The following is a 26,366-nucleotide window of genomic DNA, read 5'->3' on the forward strand; positions in this document are numbered from 1 at the left end:
CGAATAAATGAAAGGTTATTTGCAGAAAATGGTCAGTATTTGCTTTGAAGAGTTACTTAAACTCGTATTTTGGGTAGTCAAAAATTTACAGTAGGCACTTTATATTATATCAATTTACCTATAAATGTTGCAGTATGTAAACCTATATAAGTAGTAAAGCTATGTGAAAACCGTCTTATGCGTATTAGACTGTCGAAATCTAATATTGTAAGATCAAAGGTGGATTCTGTGTGAAGAACGCATTGAAGTTTTTGAAACATTTTTGAAATGAAGAATCGATAGATTTTCAGTTCATGAAACTTTTTAAGACAACATTTATTACCAATAAATTTTATGGCTAAACAACGATGTAGGAATATGTAGAGTATGTTTTATGAATCGGAAAATATTCATGACTTTTAATAAATTGAAATTTTAAATAATAGAATGGGATATTTGTACTCTACGAACTCGATGTGTGTTCTCTGCACTTTGCATACACACACAGAGACACACACTCACAGACACACACACACACTGAGAGAGAGAGAGAGAGAGAGAGAGAGAGAGAGAAAAGTTGAATTGAGTTTATTTTGAGTTTAACGTCCCTTTCAGCAGCGAGACTGTATAAGACAGGACCACGTGATTAACGTGGAATCCGAACTACATGAGCTCCCGCTGGGAATCGAAGCCAGGTTTTCCATGCCAAAGCGCGTATGCTAACCGCTTAACAACGAAGGAGCTTGCAGAGGAAGAGAGAGAGAGAGAAACACTGTATAAAATTTTACTTCACAACTTCAAATATTAGAAAATTTTCCTGTTCCCGAAATCTAATTTGAAAATTATAGTTTGTTGCTGACTAACTTTCCTCTACAAATTCAATTTTATAGCTCTATGTGCAGTTAAATATAATGGAAAATTTTCCACCTAACATCACTATACATAATATGGAAAATTGTTCGGATTATAAATTTGTAAATCCTGATTTTTTCCACTTGTTTCTATATCGTGATGACAATTTTCCGATCTATGAAAATTTCTTTCACTTGTTTCTCCAGATCAATAAAACTTTCCGATTCACAAAAAGTTGTTTTACTTTTTGCTTCAAAATGATGAAAACTTTCCGACTCATAAAAAGTTCTTCAATTTTTTCCATATGAGACAGAAAATATTTCGATTCATGAAAAATTGTTTAACTTGTTCCTACATAGTACTGAAAATTGTCTCAGCTATGAAACTTTTCACATTCTTTAAACAATCTTTCACTTTTTAACATTTCTATACAGGAAATCAATCAATTTTATGATTGCTGCGGAATTGTTACTTGATTACTGATATATTTTTAGAACAGAAAATTTTCCGGAAAATTATAGCGGGAAATTTCCCACCTCACATCACTACTTCTAACAGTTGAAAAATACATTTGTAGAAGCAATCGTTCTAATTTATAATTTTTAAGGAATCACATAAAGTCTCGAATTAGCACTTTATCAATTTACAATTTATTGAAATAATATTTAATTAACTGACGTTAGCTACACAATTTAAATATATCTGAAACATCTTAATTAATTTTTACAGTAAAAAACAAACTGTTTCAGATGCATCTGAAAATATATTGTAAAATGGCTATAATTAATTGGTGAAGTGAAAGAGGTATTTAATTACTTATCTTCATATTACAATATTGTTATAAGAGTTAGTTTTCTGTACGCAATCTCAAAGATATGGTTAATGAGAACGTATGTGACAATTAAGTTGCAAGATTTGCAACAACAAACACACAAACAGGAAAAAGTATCCTAATTAAAATACTTTGAAAATGATTGATGGAATAAATTTGGTCTATGTGACCATATTTCATTTCAGTGAATTTCGAGATAAAAGCGTAGGAAGAAAACCTTTGTTAGGAAGAAAAAAGAAATACACTGTTGGGTAAAATCCAAGTTCAAAAGTATATTTTCAAAGGAAATATATTTAATAGTGATTTAGTTAGAACTTAGTTAAATTGCTGAATATTGTGCAGCCATTATGTTTATTTATACAACCAAGGGTTTTCTTAACTTTATACAGTTTCAAATATATCGTAATGCTGTTACATTACTTACCAGATACGAGTTAAATGTTTTCTCCATTCTAGCACTCGATTCAAATGCTTTGATAGTGCTTAGTCCTTGAATCGTTGCGTTCAGATGACATAAAACATTAGCTTTTGCTGCAAACATTTAAAACAAAACGTCATAACTAACATAATAGGTGTGTGTGTGTGTGTGTGTGTGTGTGTGTGTGTGTGTGTGTGTTACTCTAAAAAACAATACAATATTAATTTCACATAATCTCTGCACATGCACCTTATTCACATGAACACTTTAATCGAACAATTAACTGAAAATTATCATATCGTATCTTAGCAATATTTTCAAAGATTTTTAAAATTGGTAAAAAATAAAAATCCTTAACGTGCAAATTGTGAAATAAACTAGAAGAGATTTAGTACTCTTAATCCTGGCTTATTTAACTCCATAATAATTTAGAAACCAAACACCGTTTAGTCTTCTTTCTATGAAAGTGAAAAATGTTAAACATTTTATTCAATATACAAGTTTGATACATAAAACAAGATGCTTTTTTCACGTTTATACAATACAAGTACTGTAAATTAGTTTATGCAAAAAGGGCTTCAGTTACCAAAATGGTGAAATTGAATTGAAAACGGATTTTTGTTCCTATAGAGTATGCCTATGGTTCTATGTATAAAGGTTTTCAGTTTCATTGGTCTAATATTTTATAAACATACGTAAACTTCGATTGCTCAACGTAGAATGGTCTTGAATCACTGACCGAAGCTCTTCCTGCGTGGAAAGCTTTTTAAGTTTTACGTCCCATGATTATACTGGATTGACTCAAGAAGACGGATATGTTGAGAAATGAATAAAAATGGTGGAATGAAGAAAGTGGGGGGAACGGGAGAACCCCTAGAAAACCCTCGCATACGGTGCTTGTCTATTACGAAGTTCATTTGGCTTGAGCTGAGATCGAACCACGGACCCATTGCAAGACAAGTGAACGCTCTACACTGTGCCACCGAGGCATTTTTCTGCAAGAAGAACTATATTTGTTTTAAATGCTAGTGGCAATAGCGTGTCATTAATTCAATTTTTATCTACATGGAAGACCCGTTGAAACGCAAATTTTGGCTCCGAAAAGAGGACATGACCGGGAAAACCAGGACTTATGGTTACCTTAACATATAATATTCTTAGATTCCTAATCTAACTTTAGTTCAACAAAGTTACCTAACCTAAAATTAACTGCAGTTGTTTTGTTATAATGACAAAATCTTTCCAAGTTAAACCGTTGACAGGGGCCGCGGTGGCTCAGTGGATGCCAGTGGGTGTAGCCGAACGGTCTGAGGCGTTAGGCTGATGATCGTGAGGTGAAGCCCATTGGGGGTTCGAGTCCCTCTGTAGTAGCAAGGGTGGAATTTTAACTGTCTTCGATGTTTCTGTGTTCGTGTCCCTGTCGTGTCTAGTAGTCCTGAAAAAGAGGTTGAAGTAGAAAATAAGTCAGGAAGTTAAAAAAAGTGGTAGAGTCTTCACCTCTGGTGCATAAGGTCCCGGGTTCAAACCCTGCTCTCGTAAAATGAATTTTGTCGTGGGCAAACACAGTGTGCGTGGGTTTCCTCGGAGATCTCCCGTTTCCTACCACTTTCTTCATTTCATTCATATCTCATCATCACCATCTCCTTTAACCCAGCCGGCATAATCGTGGAACGTGAAACAAAGATTTCATTTCATTTTTTTAACCATTGACAGTATAGTGATGCATTCTTTCAAAATGTACAAAGATGAACAACAAACACCAACACAGCCACCCCTTCTACCGCGTACCGCCGTAAAGTGCTCACCAAGAGTCCCAAAATCAATTACATCATTGAAATTTTGCTAATCTTCGCGATGAACACAAATACTTCTATGAAATGATCATAAATTTGTCTACAGTTGATCAAATCGACTTTGAAGTCCAAAACCATTCCTATCTCTTTTTTTATTTGAGAAGAACAAACCTTAACACAATATGCAATACATTTTGCTTAATAATTTAATGTAGTCAAAAAATATGTCAATGTTTCCATATGGAATTACGGTTTCTTATACTTAATATAGATTTTTGACTGGGACAAGAAAGGTCTTAACACAGTTTTGTGTTAACAAAGAGCAACAAACTAATCATAAAATAAATTTACATACATTCAGGGTATCGTATATAATTTACGTGCAAGAAGGGCTTCGGTCCAAAACGGAAAACTTTTTGCTACCATGGTAATAAGCAAAGAAAATGGTTCTCCTATACAATATTCGAATAGTTTAATTTTTATCGGCATAAAAATGGTTAATATTGATTTAATATTTTCAAAACTGCAATGTTTTTTTTTATTTTTCTCTAAACTAAGTTTGAGTAACTGAAGTCATTTTTGCATTATCTGATTCAAGTATTATTTTACGAAGTGTGTGCTTCATTACCGTACTGAAGTTGAAAGTAAACATCTGTTCCATATATTCATATGAACTGTTTTCTTATTTTGAAGCGAGGAATCACTTCTCACAATTTGTCAGTATAGATCATCAATACCCTATATATATAATATAATATGTAATTACGTAATGCTTACCTGTTCCCTCTAACTTTCTCAGTATCTTTACTCTGGGACCAAAACGCTGATTAGAAGCAAAGAATAATACAGTATAGATAATTGATGGAATTGAAACCCAATAATTGAGGCAAACTAATACGATTAGAATGGAAGCTAATTGCATGACAATCTGCAAGTAGAAACAAGAAATATTATAAGAAACATAAATTACAATATAGTAGTTAAGCAACGATTAGAGTAGTAGGACGATTATTACTGATTATCATTGTTATGGTAATACTACTACTACTACTACTACTACTACTACTACTACTACTACTACTACTACTACTAATAATAATAATAATAATAATAATAATAATAATAATAATAATAATAAACAAGTACCCTTTCACAATGTAAAACTACGGTAGACTTCCAAATTTTGAAAATTAAATATTCCAACTTGAATTAGTATGTCTACAACTAAAGGTTGTGATAGAGGAGAAACGTAAAAGATAGAACCTGTTGCTTAGACGCTGATTTCATACCATAAAGCCGTTACATGGATATTAGGTTTGAAACCGGAATTGCTAATTGTATCTGGATAACACAGAGGAATTTTAAAATGTAAAATGCATTCTTGTGCTATTGAACTAATATTAGAAAACTGCTTGGCACAATAAGAGCTGTTGCGTTCAGGGAAAGAAACAAACAACTTAATTCCGTTGCAGTTATATGGTTTAATAAATGTTAACTTATGTTTATAAATTATGTAAGTCATCCTATTGTTTTCCCGTTATTATTATTATTATTATTATTATTATCATAAATTTCTTAACACGTTGATTGCCATGGGTATGGAATTCCATACACACCTCTCTCATATGCAGCGCCGCGTAATGATTTACCATACAAAAATAACATGTATATTCTACGTTTGTTGTGTACGTTCTATAGGTGTCTGTGTAATTAGATACATATGGCGTAGAAATCAAAATTTAATGTCCACGCCACGTATATGCAACACCACACACACATAAAAATATGAACAAAGACATTGAGTTTTTCAACATCCCGTTCAGCAACGAAGCTATATGAGACGTCGACTTACTGATTAACGCGGACTCCGAGGGACGTGAGCTCTCGCCGAGTCTCCCACGCCAAAAGTGCGTACGCTAACCGCTTAGCCACGAAGTACCTCATGAACAAAGACACTTATGGGCTAAAACAAAGGCGAAAAGAAGGATGTGTGATGTGATTTTGAGTTTATCGTCCCTTTCAGCAGCGAGGCTATATGAGACGTGGACCTACTGATTCACGTGGAATCCAAACCATATGAGTTCCCGCCGAACGTAAACAAAGAATCACCGGAGAATTGCTGTCCGTGATGCACAGGTGATAACTGTCAACAATTTTAAATTTAAACAAATATATTTCTAATTAAGCACGAATTTAACTTACATTGTACAGTGGGGAAGACTCAGTAGTTCGCAAGGATCGTTGCAATATGAAACCCCGTGAAATACAAAGCAAACCTGTCAGCAAGCTCCTAGCAATATTAAAACAGGTATTGCGTTCTAATGTCCATTTCAATGTTAACCTATGTAGGCATACGGACTTCAATACTCGATCTCAAACGGAAGTGCAGACTATCCATGATTTGCAGTATTAAACTCTCTCTCACCTTCTGTATTCTCCTAGCATGTCTCCCAGCGATTACAACATTTTTTGGTATCTCAATCACTTCTTAGTAGGATAGCTTTATCTAGGGGCCACTGATTAACCTGGCATTGTATTTTTCACTTTTTTACCTTTGGAATTGACAATCATCGTTTTGACATTTCAGTCGCACCTACCTAATATTAACAACGTTTCTTCGATAATTTTTTAACATTGTATTGTTTCTTTGTATTATTGATTAGCTTGGTTAGGCTTATTTAAACACTGTTTTCTTTGCACCGACGTGTCACATCTCTTGGACGAAAATACACTAGCTCTCACTGGAAATCAAATCCAGAACCAATGCATTGAATCATTTGACCACAACAAGGCACATTTGAAAAGAAGTTTGGATTTTGTTCGGAAAATTGTAATTATGTGTAACATTTAAAAATATAGTATTTACTAAAGGGTACGGAGCAAACGCACTTTACTTACTTGCTCGAATTTCTTACACTGACTCATGTTAGGCAGCAGCTATTATTGAATCATTTATTTGGGAAATTGCAAATTGAGGGGGTGTTTTGGGAAACTTTACTAGAAGAAACTTTAGGCCTAAAAGTAAAGTACCCATTGCCATATATTATATATTAAGCTATATATTATAATTATTAGCGATATAATTGTATGTGAACTACAAGCAAAAACGTCTGAGTAATTTATGAGAAAATCATGAAAAAAGTCACCCCAAGAATAATTTATCCCTTGTAGATCTTTTCAGGACAAACGAGCTATGCTATATTGTTAGTGTTTTCATAAAACATTTATTTAAGAAATACGAACACAATCGCCTGAGTCGTTCTTGAGGAAATTGTATGGTAAAATTTACTGTCAAAAGTAATATACCACTTCTAGATTTTCAGGATGAGGGAATTATACCATATATCCAGGTTATTTATGTAACATTTATTTATGAAATATGAACAACAAACACCTCCTGAATTGTTTTTGGGAAGGTCGTCGGGAAAAAATTACCCCAAAGGTAAACTATTCTATCTGTAATTTTGAAGATAAACGATTTATGCCATATTGTAAATTATTTAGAATCTGGACCAAGTATATTTTTAATTTTTAAGCAAATTGTCGGGAAAATTTTCACTGTAAAAGTAAACTATCTCTTTTGGATTTTTCTTTTCGGAACAAGTGAGTTATACCATATTCTAAGATTACTATAGAAATATTTTTACTAAAATTACAACAAATTTACTCAGTTATTACTGAGAAAATTGTAAAAAAAAAATGCAACCCTTGAGAAAATGTCTCCTGTATGTTATCGGGATAAACGATTTATGTTGCATGTTAGTTTATTAATGAAACATTTCTTTAAGAAATAAGAACAAAATTACCCGAGGCGTTAATGGTAAAATCATCGGAGGAAAGCTCACCCTAAGAGTAAGCTACTCCTTCTGAATGTTTAAATGATGAACAAGTTGTCATATTGTTAGGTTATTAATGATACGCTTATTTATGAAATGTGGTTGAGAAAATTGTGTGAAAATGAACGCATACCATATAGTAAATTACACCATATGTATTTTTTCAGAAAAATGAATGATACTACGGTGGAGAGTTGTCAATAAAATATATATTTATAAACAAATAAATAAAATCGTCATATCTGTTTTTTTTTTTTTTTTTTTTTGAGAAAATTGAATTATTTTAAATTTTCATCCTTCAGTAAACTACCCTTACTTTTAGGTGTCGGAGGATGTAAAATTCGAAACGATAGTATGTTATTAAAACGTTTTGTTTAGAATTCGTTCCAGAGACGTTGAACAGTATGGCGTCTATTTGAGTGCATGTAAACGCGTGACGAACCGGCAGACAAGTACATGGGCAGACATCAAAAAATAATTCCCTCGATATTCGGAGCCACGTAACTTGAATTCATTGAAATCTTGTATTTGATTTTATAACTATCACCACACTTTCTTCTTTTACCACTTGAATGTGAAAACGAATAGGCCTACACCGACATGTAAAGTGATAATTTGTAATTCCAAAAAACTAATTTATGTTTAATGTGATGTCAAGCTAGAGAAAAAGTTATGCCTGTTACATCATTTTTTATCAGTTTTTCACGCTACTGTATAATTCGGAAGAACGGTATGATTACAGTTATAATCCGTGGCATAATTTGTAAGCACTCGTGTTCCTCACAAAGTAGAGCTGTATAATTCAGTTTTGTTTAAAGAAAACATCTTTTATTCCTTACACAAACTTATGATTGCTTTTCCTGCACTTGTGGATATAAAAAAGCAGAGACAGAGAGTGTCAATACTCTAAAAAGAAACACACACGCAAACACTAGAACAACAATTTAACATCAGCTTTTTTTATGACAACGAGTTATTCTACTTCATTCTCTGGGACTAAGGCTGCAGGTCGCGCATGATTGTTTTGAAGTGAGTTGAAGTTTCTTCTGCTGTGCAAGAATGTAGAGGGAAGGAATAGGCATACCATACGATAAACTGAAAACAATCGCTATTACTAATAGTACACTAATTCTAAATAAATACAGCATTAGAGGAAACAAAAAGTTATTTCCTTATTATTTTTTCGGTACTTAGTAACATAAAAAATATACGCTTTCTATAATGTTTTGTAAAAAAAAAGTAAAATGGATGGGATGGGATTTGATCTAGTGTCAAAACAGTATAAGAACTAACAGTCCGCCACTCTACCTACTTGACCACAGAGTCTATGTTTTGTTGCCTGTCTTTTTTCTGAACAAATAAATGTTCATGGCTATACAGCATGTCAGTTCCAAACTTAAGAAAACAGTTTTCCTTTTTGTTTCTATATTTCCGTACAACATCTTGGTCACAGAAGCTAATTTATATTTGCCAGACAATTTACACCCTTGGTTTAACCCAATAAATTCCATATTTTACTCCACTTTGTAGTTCCTTGATTCAACTTCTGGATACTACGATACTATCAATCGTCAAATTCCCTCTGCAGTCGTGCTCTGCTACTGCAAAATTCCATCGAAAGCATTATTGCCAGTATACACAAAATCGAGCATATATATATTTTTTTGCTTATGTTGTTTTATTATTGTATTACCTTTTTTGGAAATATCTTCTTAAATGGATTGCTTTTTATTATCTCCACTTACTAATAACTGAATTTTACCCATAAACGTAAGGAAAATGGAATAATTGCGAAAAATCGTGGGTTACAGTATACGAGCAATTTTTTGCGCTTGAAAGTACCAATGTTAAACGTGACTCTTATGTCTAGGCGTCTCTTTCCCACATTTCCAAGGTCCCGTGGCTTTGTTCAATTGCCCAAGCTAGACATCCTGTAATGTGTTTTACGGTTACAAAGGGTACTCTCGTGGCCTGATATCTTCTGTATCCCATTCCGAGTACGTGGTTGTGGATTGTGTGGCTGCTGACACGGCGTTGTTGTCCTGCTTTGAACTTTTCCGCGATTTGACGCACTGTTGCCCGGCTATCCTCTGTTATCTATGTGGGCCTCTGGGTGCTTACTGCCTGTCGTCGACACGCCCCTCCTTGCGACAGTTTGCACTTCCGAAATCGAGCAACACCATTCGTTTGGCCCTAACGATTTGACTACTTTCAAATGCATTCATATCTTTCGTCTTACCCATCACACACTGAACTGACAAAGTTAGCGAGAGAGAGGAAGTAAACGGTAGGAGTACACACGCGATGCGTTTCATTCACGTCAACTGGTGGAGCCTCTGCAGGGCTCTTTCTGCAACTGTCCTGCTGCCCCTAATTCAACTGGTGATCAGTGTACAACTCTATTATCAACTTGGACCACATTTCATGCTAATTACAGTGCAGAATATATAGAATTGAATTTCGTTTTTTTCTTTTTCATTTTTTTTTACAAAATTGTGACTGTTAGATATCTAATTTCGTTGAGGAAAGTAAAATGCTCGCTCTGATTATCTCTGTTTACTGCATGCCATATAATTTCTTCTATAGGTAGACTATATACAGATGTCCAGCATTATTCATTTTCCTTAAAAAATCTTAAACTCTTTCTGTTATCATTACACCACACCTTCCGTACTTTATCTTAACACTTGCTGATTGAGAAACGTTTCAAGAGCCTACTGACTTTAATAAACCTGATGGCTTTCTTGTATGTGCGAATATTGAGATACTCAATCAGACTTTTATCGATGCTTTCTGGATTTTAATTTTTATTGTGGAGGTCCACGGCAACACGTTTCTTTATGGTATAGTGATATCGTTGATGCTGTTCTATCTCTTGAACGTAAGTTCGTCACTTTAAGCGTGTACCTTTTTTGGTATAGATCTTTAGTAGTTTCACATTGTACGGGCTTGAGGTTATATCTAATTAAATCACTGAAGTGTGCGAAAGGAGGAAGAAGTATGATTCTCCAAACGACTGTGACTATTGTATGGCCTTAGGTTCACTCTCTTTGGCCACTAGTGGTTCTGATAAGTCAGATAATGAAGTAGCTGAGACTAACCGCAGAGAAACACATAGCGTTTCGGGTCAGGACGTTTATTCTCTTTCTGAGCTTATAATATGCTATCAGCTTTAGTCCAGTTAGTACTGATAGCAAAAGGAAACTGTTAAGTGCCCGTGGCGTTAATATGCAGGTTTATAATGTCCCTTTTCCGTCTCTCAGCCTTCCTAACGTGAGGTATTCAATACTATTTTATAAATTGATTACATACTCTACGATATAGTGCGCATCATCTTCCATGATGCCCAGCGAACCCTATTCAATATATATTTAACGATCTCTAACAGACTTCTTTCGATTTTGTCTGTTATATGCTACTATTATCGCTAAGTTTACTCGTTTCGATCTTATTCATTTATACAATTGTGTATAAAAGTTAAGAGAAAGAAAGTGATACGCCAGTTAGAAGGGGGAATATGACTCTGGAATTGAATGTGTAAGATTGGTACCCTGGGACTGTAACGAAGTTCAAATGAAACAGAAATATAGCAAATGGAGGCTATGAGGTAAGTGTTGTTTCAATCTGGTAATTGCAAGTCAGTTCCCTTTGAAATCTTCAGAAATGTGCAGTATGAGTTGTCGTACCATGCTACTAAATACATGGGATTACCAAAGAGTATTCGCATGTTGTAGATGATGAAATCTTCAACTTCTTTGATACTACATCTGGTTATAGTTAAGGAACCGTACTTCCCATTTAGGGAAGGACGAGAAACGCTATACTTTCAGGAATTATTCAATGACTATCTAGGATGTTAAAAAGTAGGTAATAGACTCTGAGTTCTTGCCCTTGTACTTAGGGTGTTTAGGTAGTGCAACAGTAAGATGTATCCTCGTGCACGGGAGATGGGGAAGTAGCTGTTCTTAACTATTACCCTACATCTTTTTGTTGCACAAATACTTGTCGAATCCATAGCCATGCTTTCGTTTATCAATCAGATTACCAATATCCTCCCCAATGTCTTCAATTAGAGATGATCCTAGGAGCGAAGTTGCAACTCTAAACACGACATATCTTTGTGTTCCATATATTCGACTTCCATCTGCGTACGGTAGATAGTAATACATGTGTAGACAGGCATTACTGTCTAATAAACTAATCCCGGGGCTTGATGAACCACGGAAGTGTCAAATATACTGTTTTATGATAAGGTCCCAATTGATTAAAAACATCATAATACCACGCCGTGAATACGTATAGATGTGTCTGTATGCCTAACATGAGTTAACTCCATGCACTCCTTTGTTATTCTTTCACCTTATATTACCCTGTCTTAATTATTAAAATAATTAAACCGTTTCCACTATTACAACCTGTATTTAACTTCTACCTAAAGACATGAAGATTTCCCATCAATAACCAATTTACAAAATTAACTTGATAATCATGATAAAAAATCTAGGTTTCTTCTTTTTTCCTCTTTTAAGGCATGTACACGGAAATCTAACCATTTCCGTACTCAACATCCTCCTCCCCTTCAACTATTGTTCATATCCCCATCTATCCGGCGGTTTGCGTATTCTTTCTGATCTTCTCCTGTATTCTGTACTACTAGCCTCTGTTTGCTGTGGTATACAGCCCCTTGTTTCACTTTCACCATTGGTCCCATTCAAATAACTGTTTTCCAACCGACGGTCTGCTTCTTACTTCCCAGTAACTTTATACTCGGGACTTTTTAACTTCATCTCACTCTTATTCTCTGAGACTGTTTCCTTATTCTCCACACTGTCATTGAAATCACTAATTCTTACTTGATTTCTATGACACTTACGAATGGTACCATTCACTAGCACTTCTAAAATGTTATTACCCAAGTGCCGTACAAAACGTCCTTTAATAAATTTAGGCACGTCTCCTCTATAATTCTTTACCCATACAGACATGCCCTCCTTCCAATTTAGTTCCACTCGTCTCGAACCAATCTTTGTTTCAGCCTGACTATTGAATACTGCGGGAGTAACATTATACCATGAGCGTGGTTTAAAAGAGAACACCAAGGAAGCTGGTGAAGCATTGATAATTTTCAACGGTGTGTGTAAAAGAGCATAATTAATCTCCTTTAACCATCTAACTACGCATTGAACATTAATATGATACCCATTCTGAACATATCTCTTCTTTATTAACTTTTTAAAAGTTTGCACCGCCCTCTCAGCGCTACCATTACTCTCTGGGGAATATGGTGGTGTAGACACTAATCTTATACCTCTCTTCCTGCAATACTCTTGAAACTCATAACTTCTAAAAGGCGGTTCATTGTCAGTAACTATCGTTCCAGGAAATCCTACTAATTCAAATAACTCTTCTAAACAATTTAATGTTGTGTAAGTGTTCGTAGAATCTACCTTCCAAACTTTGACCCAGTGCGAGTAGGTATCTACCATTATTAGAAAAAAGAAACCAAACAACTGACAATGATCTACATGTATTCTACCAAAAGGTTTTTCCGCATTTGGCCAAGAACAATAATTATTTCTAGGTGAACTACACTAGTTAACAAAGGTTTTGTTACATAAAAGAAAATACCTGTCCTTAAAGGAACTTTTTACGCTGAATTAGAATATGCACTCGGTTTTTCTCCATCACGTACGATTTTTCCGTAACAGAGGGATTTTCGGGAAAATCCCTCAAAAATTTCCCTTTTCGTTTATTTTACACCCCAAGATCTTGTCCCCTTGCATATACTAACATAGAAATTATACCTAAGTATACTTTGATTCATATTTAACAAACCCTCCAAGTTTCGTAATAATCGCTTTATTCTTTCTAGAGAGATAAATATGTTTGTATGTATACTGTGTGTACTGTTTATTGCACCTTATAGTAATGCTTTCAGATCTCTTAAGTTGAGGTAAAACGTTTTGCTTTATTACCACAAACACATATATAAAATATAATACAATATAATTTACAAGTGTGACAATTTACAATAAACAATAATACAAATGTACCAAAAGGTCATGAAAAGACAATCAAAACTATCACGATATATGAAACTTCCATTGGGTTACAAAAACGTACACTACTTCCTTCTTTTGTAAGAAATGTTGCATTCTCTAACAAGACCCCAACAATAGTCCCCCATCATTGAAGGATCCCATCGTTCCTGGTACCTTTTCTCCATTGCCATTATATCTTGGTGGAATCTTTCCCCCTGTTCGTCGCTGAGAGCACCTAGGTTAGCAGGAAAGAAGCTGAGGTGGGAGTGCAAAAAGTGGATTTTTAAAGACATCCTACAACCCAACTCTTTGTATTTCTGTATCATGTCCTGTACGATTTCTGTGTAACTCTCAGCTTTGTTATTGCCCAGAAAGTTGCGCACAACACACTTAAATGCTGTCCAGGCAGCTAGCTCAGCACTGTTTAACTTGCTGTCAAAGCTATCATCAAGCATTAATTTCCTAATTTGGGGACCAATAAACACTCCCGCTGAAATCTTAGGGAACTTATCTCGCAAATACTTGAAACCTTCACCAGATGTGTCCATGGCTTTGACAAAGTTTTTCATAAGTCCTAACTTGATATGAAGTGTCGGTAGTAATATGTTATTAGGATCTACCAAAGGAGCGTATTTGACGTTGCATTCTCCAGGTACGTAATTCACTCTAGGTTCCCATTCCTTCACTTCATAATGTTTGTCATCAGCTCGGCTATCCCATAAACATAAAAAACATTGGTACTTCGTGTAACCGCACTGCAGTCCTAATAAAATACCAACTACCTTGAGATCACAACATATTTGCCAACAATGGTCCTTGTAATTTATAAGATTTAGCAAAGTTGACATGGTGTCATAGGATTCCTTAATCTTCACTGAGTGCGCAAGTGGTATAGAAGGTTTTTTATTTCCATTATGTAAAAGGACAGGCTTAAGGCTGACCTTTGACGCGTCGATAAATAACCTCCATTCTTCTGGAACGTAAGGAATCCCTAGCTCCGCCATCAACCCATTTATATCCGTACATACGCACACATTATCTTGCATTGAGAAATAGCTTGAAAATTGAACATGCCTTTTCCTGTACACTGATATGTTCGTTTCTGCATCCAATAAGTTCCACTGCTGGAGCCTTGATCTCAGAAGTTCCGCCTCTTGTTTTGTCAGGTGCAAATCACGGACTAGGTCATTAAGTTCATATTGCCGGATGAAATGTGGCTCGCGAACACAGTCAGGGATGAACGTTGGATCCTTGGATGTACATATTGATATCGATGGTTCATCAAGGTCATGATCATCATCAGAGTCTTTTGGCCATATCTCTTCCCAGTTGGTAGGGGGCTCGGGAAGTGGAAGTTCATCCCCGTGCGGAATAGGTCTAATTGCGGATTTAACGTTGGGATAACTTATTGTGTATTTGCTTTTTTTTAGAATGTCCCTTAACTACTGTGAGACAAATAATAATCATCCAGATGGTTGGTGGGTTCTCTCCACACCATTGGTACAGCAAATTTCATGAACCTCCGTTTCCCTTTGGCCCATGGAAGTAAAGTGACGTAGCACGACGCACAAATTATGTTGGATGCCCAAGTTTTGTCCTGATCTCCCACACGACATCCGAAATATATATAATATGCTAGTTTCACCGATGGCGTAATGGATCTACACTGTCCTTTCTAATTTACAGAGAGCAATACAAGTGTGTTGTTGACTATTGTAAATATTCATTTTTATGTCTGTGTTTGTGGTAATAAAGCAAATCGTTTTTACCCCAACTCAGGAGATCTGAAAGCATTACTATCAGGTGCAATAAACAGTGCACACAGTATACATACAAAATATATTTATTTCTCTAGAAAGAACAAAGCGATTTTTACGAAACTTTTAGGGTTTATTAAATATAATTTTTATGTTACTATATGTAAAGGGACAGGAGCTAGGGGAATAAATTATCTGAAAAAGGGAAATTTTTTAGGGAATTTCCCGAAAATCCCTCTCTTACGGGAAAACTGTACGTGATGGAGAGAAACCGAGTGCATATTCGAATTCAGCGCAAAAAGTTCCTATAAGATCAGGTGATTTTTCTCATGTAACAAACAAAAAGTTTAAATTTATTAACTAGTGCTATTAGCCATAGCTGCAGAAATTTCACAACTTTTTACATAATTGTGCAATTCATTGTTCATATCAGGCCACCATACTTCATCATTCGCCAGTTTCACTGTGGCATACTCTCCCAGATGATCCCTGTGTAATCTTTCCTTATAGAGTGGTCTCAACTTTCGAGGAATCACTACTTTTCCCTTCCAAAATAAACAGTTTCCATGTAATTCCAATTGAAATCTTCTTCTGTACATCTCCTGATATTCCTTATAATCAAAACAAAGTGGCCATCCCTGTAACATCCACTCTTTAATCTTCACTATCATATGATCTTTTTGAGACTCTTCTTCTATCTCTGTTTTATCTAAAATTGTAGTTGAAATTTCACTGATGTAATCCGGAGCTATTCGTTCTTCCTCTGTAGGAACATTCAAGGGAAATCTTGACAAAAAATCAGCCACCTTGACTGACTTACTATACACAATATAGTAATCGTAATTAGCTAATAGTAAGAACCATCTTTGCATTCTTGGAGAAGCTCCATCAGACGGGGCTTTCAATCCAAAAATCCACTTCACTGGTTGAGAGTCCGTGATAATCTTGAAGATTCTACCAAACAGAAATTTATGGAATTTACGCACTGCAAATACCACTGCTAACGCCTCTCTTTCGAATTGCGAATATTTTTTCTCTGCTTCCGATAGAGTTGCTGAGGCACAAGCTACTGTTTTAAACCGACCGTCTACTTCATTGTACAGCACTGATCCTACTCCATCTAGGAAGGCATCTGTCATCAATACCACTTTTGCCGTTTCATCGAAAGGATGTAAAATTCTGGCCTTTTGCAGCATGTGTTTTGCTAAAAGAAACTCTGTCTTCTGCTTGCTAGTCCATTCCCAGCTAACACCTTTTTTTAATAACTTGTATAATCCCGGAACTGCATGATGGTAATGAAGGTAGGTGTCCATGATAGAAGTTTAGCATACCTAGGAAGGACTGTAACTGAGTTATATTTTTAGGAGATGGCGTATCCAGTATAGGTTGTAACTTGTCTTTTGCAGGCAGAATACCTTTCTGAGAAATATCATGTCCTAAATATGTTATGGAATCAACGAAGAAAATACTTTTCTCTTTGTTTACCTGTATGTTGTAATTCCTGAATTTATTTAATACCTGTACTGTTCTTTGATAACATTGTTCTACTGTAACTCCCCAGATAAGTACATCATCAAGATAACAAGCTACTCCATCCAAACCTTGTATGACATTATTCATAAATTTTTGGAAAATTTGTGCTGAACAATTCAACCCAAAAGGTAGCCTATGTTGCAAGTATAAACCCCATGGTGTGTTAATTACCAAATATTTTTGTGAATCTTCCTGTACTTCCAGTTGTAAGTAAGCTTGCTTTAGATCTAACAATACAAAGCACTTTGCATATGACAATTTATTGAGCAAGTCTTGTATTTTAGGAAGAGGATAACTAACCTTTTCTGTCACTAAATTTAGTGTACGTTTGAAATCTAAACATAACCATTCTTTTTTTTAACGATTACCATTGGAGTAGCCCAATCAGCTTGTGAAATCTTCTTTAAAACTCCAGCATTACATAAATTGTCTAATTCCTTTTTAACTTGTTCCTGCAGTGAATACGGTATGTCATACGCTTTCCTAAATATAGGCGTGACACCTTGTCGCAAAGGAATAGACACTTTAAAATCTTTAATTGGGACATTAATAGAACCATTAAAAACTTCACTAAACTGTTGCATAATCTGATTCTGTAAAACATTTACCGTCTGACATTCAGCAACTTCCATCTGTTGCAATTCTTCAGTACTATATAACATTAATGCCAACTGATTTCTCCACTGTGGAACCAAAGCATCCAACCAACTTCTCCCTAAAATAGGATGGAACTCTTCTTGCTTAACGACTATCAAAGATAAGCTTTCATTGTGTTCTAGATGCTGTGCCTTGACAGTACATCTACCTAATGTGTTAATAGGAGAGCCATCAGCATTATTAAGTCGTCCTTGAAACGGCTCTACCAGTACTCCTTGTAGTAACGGTGAAGTATACCCTACAGCTGAAACGGCTATCCCTGTATCCAGCAGAAATTTTATCATCTGATCGTTGCATTTTAAATTAACATATAATGGTTCTTTGAGCATTGTCATTATTACTACTTAGGCCTATATAAAAATACTTTTTCTTTCTTCTTCACCATTAATTGGTGTTTAAAAATTTTTCTGCACCAACATCTACGGTTTTATGTGCAACAAATGTAGACTTATTGACTTACTTTTGTAAAATAGTTCTGTGTGTAAAATTCTAGGTTTACTAAAAAAAAATTACCAATGGCTAACACCGCCATTTGCAATGATTGGCCGACATGAAAGTCAAAGTGCCTGTCATGTATAGTAGTGAATTGAAAAAAAAGTTATAAGAAAATTAAATTCAATGTGACGTGTTCGTGAAAGTTGAGAAGCATAAAGTCAAAATCGGGAAAAGTATAAGATTGTCATAATCGGTAAATTTTATAGTCTAAATCGAGAAGGGGGTCCAACAGGACGAAGAGGGCTAGCTACCCAGTTTGTCAGGGTGTGATGTGTTGGAATAAAGTGAAAAAACATGAATGTTTGATGAGTATGATTATTGTGGATGAGTGTAAATGTGTTTATGAATAACTGTAAATGTGTGAATGATATGTATAATGAGCACTTTTCACTTTAACCACTTCCTCTTCTTGACCAAACTTCGGGTGATGTTATCCCTGCCAAGGTCACCGCTGGACCTCCCAATCTACAGTTACGCTCCCCACGTGAACATAAAAAATACTGCACGTAGTTTTGAAATACCGACAGCGCCATTTGTTATTCTTTCACCTTATATTATTCTGTCTTAATTATTAAAATAATTAAACCGTTTCCACTATTACAACCTGTATTTAACTTCTACCTAAAGACATGAAGATTTCCCATCAATAACCAATTTACAAAATTAACTTGATAATCATGATAAAAAATCTAGGCTTCTTCTTTTTTCCTCTTTTAAGGCATGTGCACGGAAATCGAACCATTTCCGCCCTCAATATCCTTATCCCTGGCACCTCTATAATTATATCGTACCACTAATTTGACAAGGTAATAAACGATGATATATGTAAACGTAAAAAAACATTTCCCAGATAATTATTAGAAATGTTCACTGAAGACTGCGCTGTCCAACTGTTCTTAAGTTCATTAACAGTGGCGAGACATTATTCTAAGCAGTTACGATAAGTGTTACGGTCTGAGTGGTACTAACATTACCGGGTGGCCTTATATGAAAGTAATGAATTAAGTAGCACATTTTTTCTAGACAATAGTTCCACAAGCTGTTGAATGATTTGAGCTAATGCAAATTAAGTGTTGAATAAGCGTCGTCAGGAACTTACTCCAATTCTTCATACTGGCTGATAGTACTTGGGCGACCTGCACCATATTGTCTTTGAATCTTCCCGCCGTCCTTGAATCTCATACAAAGTCTAAAAATTAAGCTACAAGGTTCATTCAATTCCGAATCACACGTTGCTATTTTTCTTGTCTCCCGATCACAGTTCTACAGTAATCATGCTAAACTGCCTCTTTTGTATCACTGTGTAGATGACCTCTGTTTCACTCACGTGAACGCAGTATGTTATATATGCATGAGGCATGGCATAAGGTTTCTTGGTATCTACAAAGTCACAAACTGTGCTATACCGTTTCGAGTAAAAGAGAAGATCCTTCAAACTGCAGATGTAAGTGTTTTATTATGACTACATTTGAGGAAGGGCTGTAAAGAGTATGGGATAAAAGTAAATGTTAGAAAGACAAAAGCCAAGGTAATTGGAGCGAAAGGATCTGTATCAAATATACAAGTAGGGGGGCGAAAATAGAACAGGTGACTAATTTTTCATACTTGGATAGAATTTTTAGTAATGATATGAAATGTCAACGTGAAATAAAAGCAAGGATGGGAATGGCGAAGAAGCCTTTAGGAGGAAGAAAGCACTATTTTGTGGAATCTTGAATAACGAGTTGAGAAAAAGACTAATAAAATGGTTCGTGTGAAGTATTGTACTGTGTGGGTCAGAAACTCGCATATTACGCAAAAATGATGACAGAAGCATTCGAAATGTGTGTGTGTGGAAGAATGGAGCGAATTAGATGGGTCAAGCGGAAAACGAATGAGATGGAGTTGAAAATGTTAGAGTAGAAAAGAACAATTTTAGATATTATTACGATGAGGAAGAGAAACTGATTGGGACATTCTATAAGAAGGAACAGTATCATGAGGGACGTTATAAAGGGTATGGTGGCAGGAAAGAGAGGAAGGGGCGAAGGAGACTACAATTAATGGACGATATCAAAACAAAAAATAGTACGTGAAAACGAAGAGGTTATCGGAAGACCGTGGAGCAAGCAAGCTTCTCAGTTGCAGAAAGTGACCTGCCAGTAATGGCAGAATACCTATGATGATGATGATAAGGATAATGACTTTTCTTATAATTACTGCGATTACTTTAATTTTAAACATTTTTGTTTCCATAACGTTTGTCCATTTGCAGTTTTATTGCAATTCTTTTTGACATTTTCAAAATTTTAATATTAGCATTGGTTCGTGATATTTATTGTGACGAGTTACACATATCGAGTAAATAACGTCTCCCATCTCCCATTAAACATCTATCAATCAACAAATGTTTGAATGTATAATATTGTATTCCTAATTAAAACATATACTAATAAAAACCTTCCTAATCAAATATCAAAATAATATTTATATAAATAACAATTGGTAATAAGGTAGGTAAAAGAATGGCATCAAATAAATCTAGTTACTTATAAATTAACTAGATGTCCTGAACCACTAATAAATACGATTAATGTTCATTAATTTTTAAAATGAATATTCTTTTCCATATATTTGAGAGAATATATCGTAATAACGTTTACATCGATGTCTGTTATATTTGTGTTTTATTAGGAAATTAGCAGTGCATAAAGATTATTATATATTCGCTCTCCTTTTCGTAGTGTTATAGAACGATTTTTATGACTTTGAGAAAGTTTATAATGAATACTTTATAGCATAACTTTTAATTTGTAATCTTACTTGTACATTGGCTATCTTTGGAAATCTGACCAAGAAGTTTCTATTTGTAGAATATATGACTTAAACAAACCTGAATTGTATCAAGAAAATATTCTGGCACCATTTCGTCGACTAACCCTAAGTCCTTTGAGAAGTAATTCAAAATTTTTCCTGAAAAAGTTCAAGAGGTAAGTAGAAGTTGAAAATTATATTTACCATAATGATGAAAAATTACGATCACAAAATACGAAAATATAGGACCCATTTTGTTCCTTAAATGCTCCTAGATAAACGAGTAAACAAAAACTGCTTAGAGAAGCTAATCGATTACCTCATTGTGAAGCTTTTCTCTACCTAGCACTTTGTTTACGTGTCTAAAAAATTATTTTTGTTTACTACGTTCTGACTGCTAGATTTATAAGTGGAAGACCTAGTGCACAAATGCTACCCACTTTCTCAAACTTATTTGTTGTCACACTGATTTTATTAACACAAAACCATTCCCAATGGCATTTGTGAAAGATAACTATCAATAGTAGTTAAGACTAACCTTGTGGAGTAACATGAATTTTTTTAAGTATGATAATTCTGATATTCAATATGCAGAATTTTTGGTATTACCTGGTATTTAAAACATACACAACTAACTTTTGTTTCTATAGTTGGAAAAGAACACAAAATAAATGTAAAATTTGAAAAGTTTAACATTTATGGATATAATGTTATTAATAAGTGATAAGTAATATTAAGAAAATCTGAGCTCTTTAATGACGTTTTAGGTTCTTCAAATGATTTCTTTTATTTTGCGTATAGGCCAGCATATAACCATTTATCAGACAATCCGACATTACAAGTTCCAGAAATACCTTTTCCAAGTTCGTCACAAAATAATTGCATTTATTTTAATGGTAGAATGTTGAAGTCACAATCAAAGGGAGACAGGCTCTCAAAACTAAAATGACTTACGCTTTTGGTCATACATTTTACAGTGATTAGTTTAATATATCCAAAATAAATATCGATATATTATTGCGAACTATAACTTTTTGTATGAATGGTACAAGTCTGATCCTTAATATCACACACCTACTCTTTAGTAATCAAAACAAATATTGTATACAGATATTTTTGCAATTTGGTAATGTGGAACAACATGGTCACACTTTGTAGGTCATACCTGATCGGACTTTTGTTTTTGTCTACGATTGTATTTAACTGACAAGCGTTTACCGTTATGAACTGAAAAAATCCAATTGTGTGACAATAATTACTCATAGACACATAGATATATAAAGTGCATTTATGTAAAATATCTGATAGTTTAAATAATAAATTATATGATGTATAACGTTTAAAATGTTTAAAGAACCTTTGCAAAAGAGGAATTCGCCAGTGAATTTGAACACCAACAAGAAATTAAAGAGATATATTTGTTTTTGTCATGGCAACTGTTAAGTGAAATAATACTCTTTCACTAACTGCCTTTGTCCTTTGCTTCCATTGATGTATTATTAGAGTATTGAATATGTTATGTTTATACAATTATTTGGTAAGTGTGAAGATATGTTAGGTGAAGATTTGCTTACGAAGAAAACGTTTACCAAGTTCTTTCTGAAAAGTGATATTCTTGCTAAAGTTGTTAAAAATTATAATATGCTACTTTAAATAAAGATCACGATTGGATAGATAAGATTCCTGACTGTTTAACTTAATTCCATTGTTAGATACAAATCTTAATATTTTTGATACTCTTCTTAAATTTACAAAACTTTAAGCAACCTATAATACAATGGTATGTTTCTTGTTGTGAACATAAAATACAGTGATATGTTCAGCGTTTTCTAGATGAATTTTGACATCCTATGCACAAGACAAACTTGTCAATGTGTAATCCCTAATTCCTGATAGTAAATATTCACGAAAGTGTAATGTAAAAAACATTACAACTTCTCAATACTAGACTTTCAGTGAAATAGTTCAAACGTTACAGATTAACCACAAGCAAAGCATTTATTTGTTAAGCCAACACTACACAAATGTTATCAAGGTACATTAATATTACAAACATAGTATTTAGTACTATGATTTTATTTGATCTGATAGATATATCTTACGCATAGTGTGTTTAGCATTAATAATTAATATGCTAAACTTGATTAATTAATACCAAAATATTGATATTACCTGAGTAAGTAACATCAAAATATCTTGTTTTTGCCTCAATTATTTTTCGTAATACTGTTGAATGCAAAGAGATCGAAGATCGTATGCACATTGTAACAATCGTTAAGGAACGAGCTAATAAGAGAACAGCTGAAACTCCCAACAACGCAGTGTAAATATATGCACCTATGGATGTTGTTAGATTCGCTTTTAGCCAATTAAAGAAACTTAATTCTTTTTCTTGTATTATATCCTTTCTCTGAACTTGGCTTTCCTCTTCTACGTTTACCCTAAAAATGAAACGATAATAGTAATAATAATAATAAAAGTAAATAGTATAATTCTCTCAAATAGTATTTTTTAAATACTCAGTAACTCTTTTTACTGTATATGTACAATAGCCATAAAGATTTAGACAGTATTTTATTCATTGCATGCATAATACGAAATCGTTTCATTGTTTGAAAATAAATTGAGCTTTATTGGAAGATGAATGACAATTTTGTGTGCAACAATAAGCTAGAATGTCTTTCAACAAGTATCGCCAACATTTATCAAGTGAAATTCATAATACTGAAAGAAGAAAGCAATCGAAAAAGAGCTATGCTCAAAGCATCGCAAATGAACACGCGGAATCGCTTTTCATTATAATGAAGCATCGATTTAAACCATGACCTATACATTTGAAGAGTCGCCCAATTATAAAAAAATGAGTGTTGAACATCCATAATACAGAAAAGTGAGTATAATGATTCCCTACTACTGCCAATTGTCTTTAAAGACGGAATCCACCGGGTACACTGAAGTATTTCTAATATATTAATGCTTGTGTGACACCATTGTTACAGATGGCAGTAAATGTAGCAACAGGTCTTTCGCTAAAGCTCCTAGGGCAACTTGAATTCTTACGTGTACCACTTCCAGCTCCGAATACGAACATCTTGCATTACATTGTTTCACGTGAAACATAACAGCATATTTATGTCAACACTATCATCACCAATATGACAAAACATGTAATACAAGCGAACAAACTTGTTTCTAGACATATATCCGGTTCAGGTCTAGGACTGAAAAATTCATAAGATATGATGGAAGTTAAAGTAAACAAAATGTTTCAGGATATTTAATTCCGGAATAGCATAAAGGCACTTTGAATAACTTAATTATATGGAATTGTATACATGGTTTTATGGAAATAATTGTATATATTTATATCGGGTGTTGCAAAATAAGTGTTACAACTCTTGGGAGGTGAATCCTGCCACTGAGACAAGAAAAAAAGTTCTCTTGAACTTTCGGCTATCGGACATAGTTTCAAATCTACAAGGTGCCGAAAGCGTGGGAAAATGACTTTCGGACGCTAATATTTCGGAAACTATCCAACGTAAAGAGGGCGGGTAAAAAATTCACTGAAGAAGTCATACCTGCTGTATTGAATTTTGCATGTTTCACAATCCTACCATGCATGCGCAAGGGATTCCCCAAAGGAACGTAGGGAGTCCCGGATAATCTGCTAAATGAAAGTTGGTCTAAATGGATATGAATTGATGGGGTTTCTACCAGGTAACAATAATTCGTCTGTAATAAGTCAATATCTGGAACAAATACAAAATGGCGGACACTTTCATGCCCGTTGTGTGTGGTTGCATAATCGCCAGGTACGGATGATCGGCAACAGTTAAGTTCAGAGTATTAAGTGTAGCGAATTTGTACTCAGATGCTCTAGAAAGACATCTGGAGTGTCGGTTGAGCACAACAGATGAAGCAGGGTGATTCACATGTGTGGAACACGTAACGAAAAATGCCCAGAAATGCACTCATACTCAGTAAACGTGAGTTCAAAGCGTCGGAAATGTAAGGATTAGCGTCAAGAACATGAAAACCAATTCACCAATAATATTCCCTCAAACCGACGCAATATGATGTGTACGGTCGCATACCAATAAGGATGCAACAACTGAGGCCAAGTTGAAATTGTGCAAAGGGACTCACTAAGAAACTGGGTAAACTAAATGAATGTCACTAGTGGGATAGCATGATCGATATTGAAATGTGGCCAATGTGTGTGTTCATATCGACATGTAGCTAATGGACAAATGTCAACATGTCCCACTACTGCTGGAACACTGTCTCACATGCGAAAACTAGGAAAATAACATTGTACATTCTGCTATTACATCTGGTGCACTTTTTGGTGGAACGTAACTAGAACAAGATTGCATCAATGTCCCACACTCGACACATATGAAAAGAAATCTCTTAATCCATGGTTCAAATTGTGATAGAGCGTGAAAATAACAAACTTGTATTATGTCTCACGTCTTCTGGGACATATGACGTACTCGATATCAAAATACCTCCAGAAATATGTATCTTACACACAGTACACATGCCAAGACAAAGACTAAAATGAACCAATTTGGCACATGTAACACTATAGCTGGAACACCATACATATTGGAAAATAAAACGACATGAGAAATAGGAAGAAACGTCTTAAAGCTCCGATTGTTTACAACTGTGCAGTAATAGTAACAAAATGTAACACACAATCATGTCGGGAGGCTGTACAAGAGCGCTTACCAAACAAAGTGGGTACTCCTCAAAGAAATGTATACAGAGAAAGTCAGGCTCCCTCGAGCCTCAGGGCTAGAGCGCTCGCTTTCGCTCGCGTGGTCGCAGTTTCCAATCCTACTGGAAGCCCGCGGCCTCATATTCAAGACCCGAGTAGTTATTTTCCTATTTTTCCCACGTGGGACGGTGTCCCAGCAGTAGTGTCACATGTTGACATTTCTCCACTAGGTACATATCGATATCAACACACAAATTGTCCGCATTTCAATATCGATCATGTGATCCCACTAGAGACATTCATTTAGATTACCCAGTTTCTTAGTGAGTCCACTTGCACAATTTCAACTTGGCCTCAGTTGTTGCATCCTTATTGGTATGCAACCGTACACATCATATCGCGTCGGTTTGAGGGAATATTATTGGTGAATCGACTTTCATTTCTTGACGCTAATCCTTACATTTCCGACGCTTTGAACTCACGTTTACTGAGTATGAGTGCATTTCTGGGCATTTTTCGTTACATGTTTCCACACATGTCAATCACCCTGCTCCATCTGTGCTCTACCGACACTCCAGATGTCTTTCTAAAGCATCTGAGTACAAATTCGCTACACTTAATACTCAGAACTTCACTGTTGGCCAGCATCCGTAG

General features: G+C 34.9%; 2 protein-coding genes across 2 annotated transcripts in view; one reads left to right on the plus strand and one right to left on the minus strand.

The window, feature by feature from the left end:
- Nucleotides 1-6,799, minus strand: part of LOC145692480 (ATP-binding cassette sub-family C member 4-like) — a 66,414-nt gene extending 59,615 nt beyond the window's left edge. Inside the window, exons 1-3 of the mRNA XM_081767788.1 lie at nucleotides 6,773-6,799; nucleotides 4,652-4,802; nucleotides 2,088-2,194 (exon numbers count right to left, since the gene is read on the minus strand). Coding sequence (XP_081623914.1) covers nucleotides 2,088-2,194; nucleotides 4,652-4,802; nucleotides 6,773-6,799 — 285 coding nt within the window. The remainder of the gene's footprint in view (nucleotides 1-2,087; nucleotides 2,195-4,651; nucleotides 4,803-6,772) is intronic.
- The window catches only part of LOC145692482 (uncharacterized), a 617,057-nt gene that overhangs the window by 60,602 nt on the left and 530,089 nt on the right, over nucleotides 1-26,366 (plus strand). The gene's annotated exons all lie outside the window — the stretch shown is intronic.

Source organism: Thermobia domestica, chromosome 8 (genome assembly GCF_964235325.1).
Source record: "Thermobia domestica chromosome 8, izTheDome1.hap1.1, whole genome shotgun sequence".
Lineage (NCBI taxonomy): Eukaryota > Metazoa > Arthropoda > Insecta > Zygentoma > Lepismatidae > Thermobia > Thermobia domestica.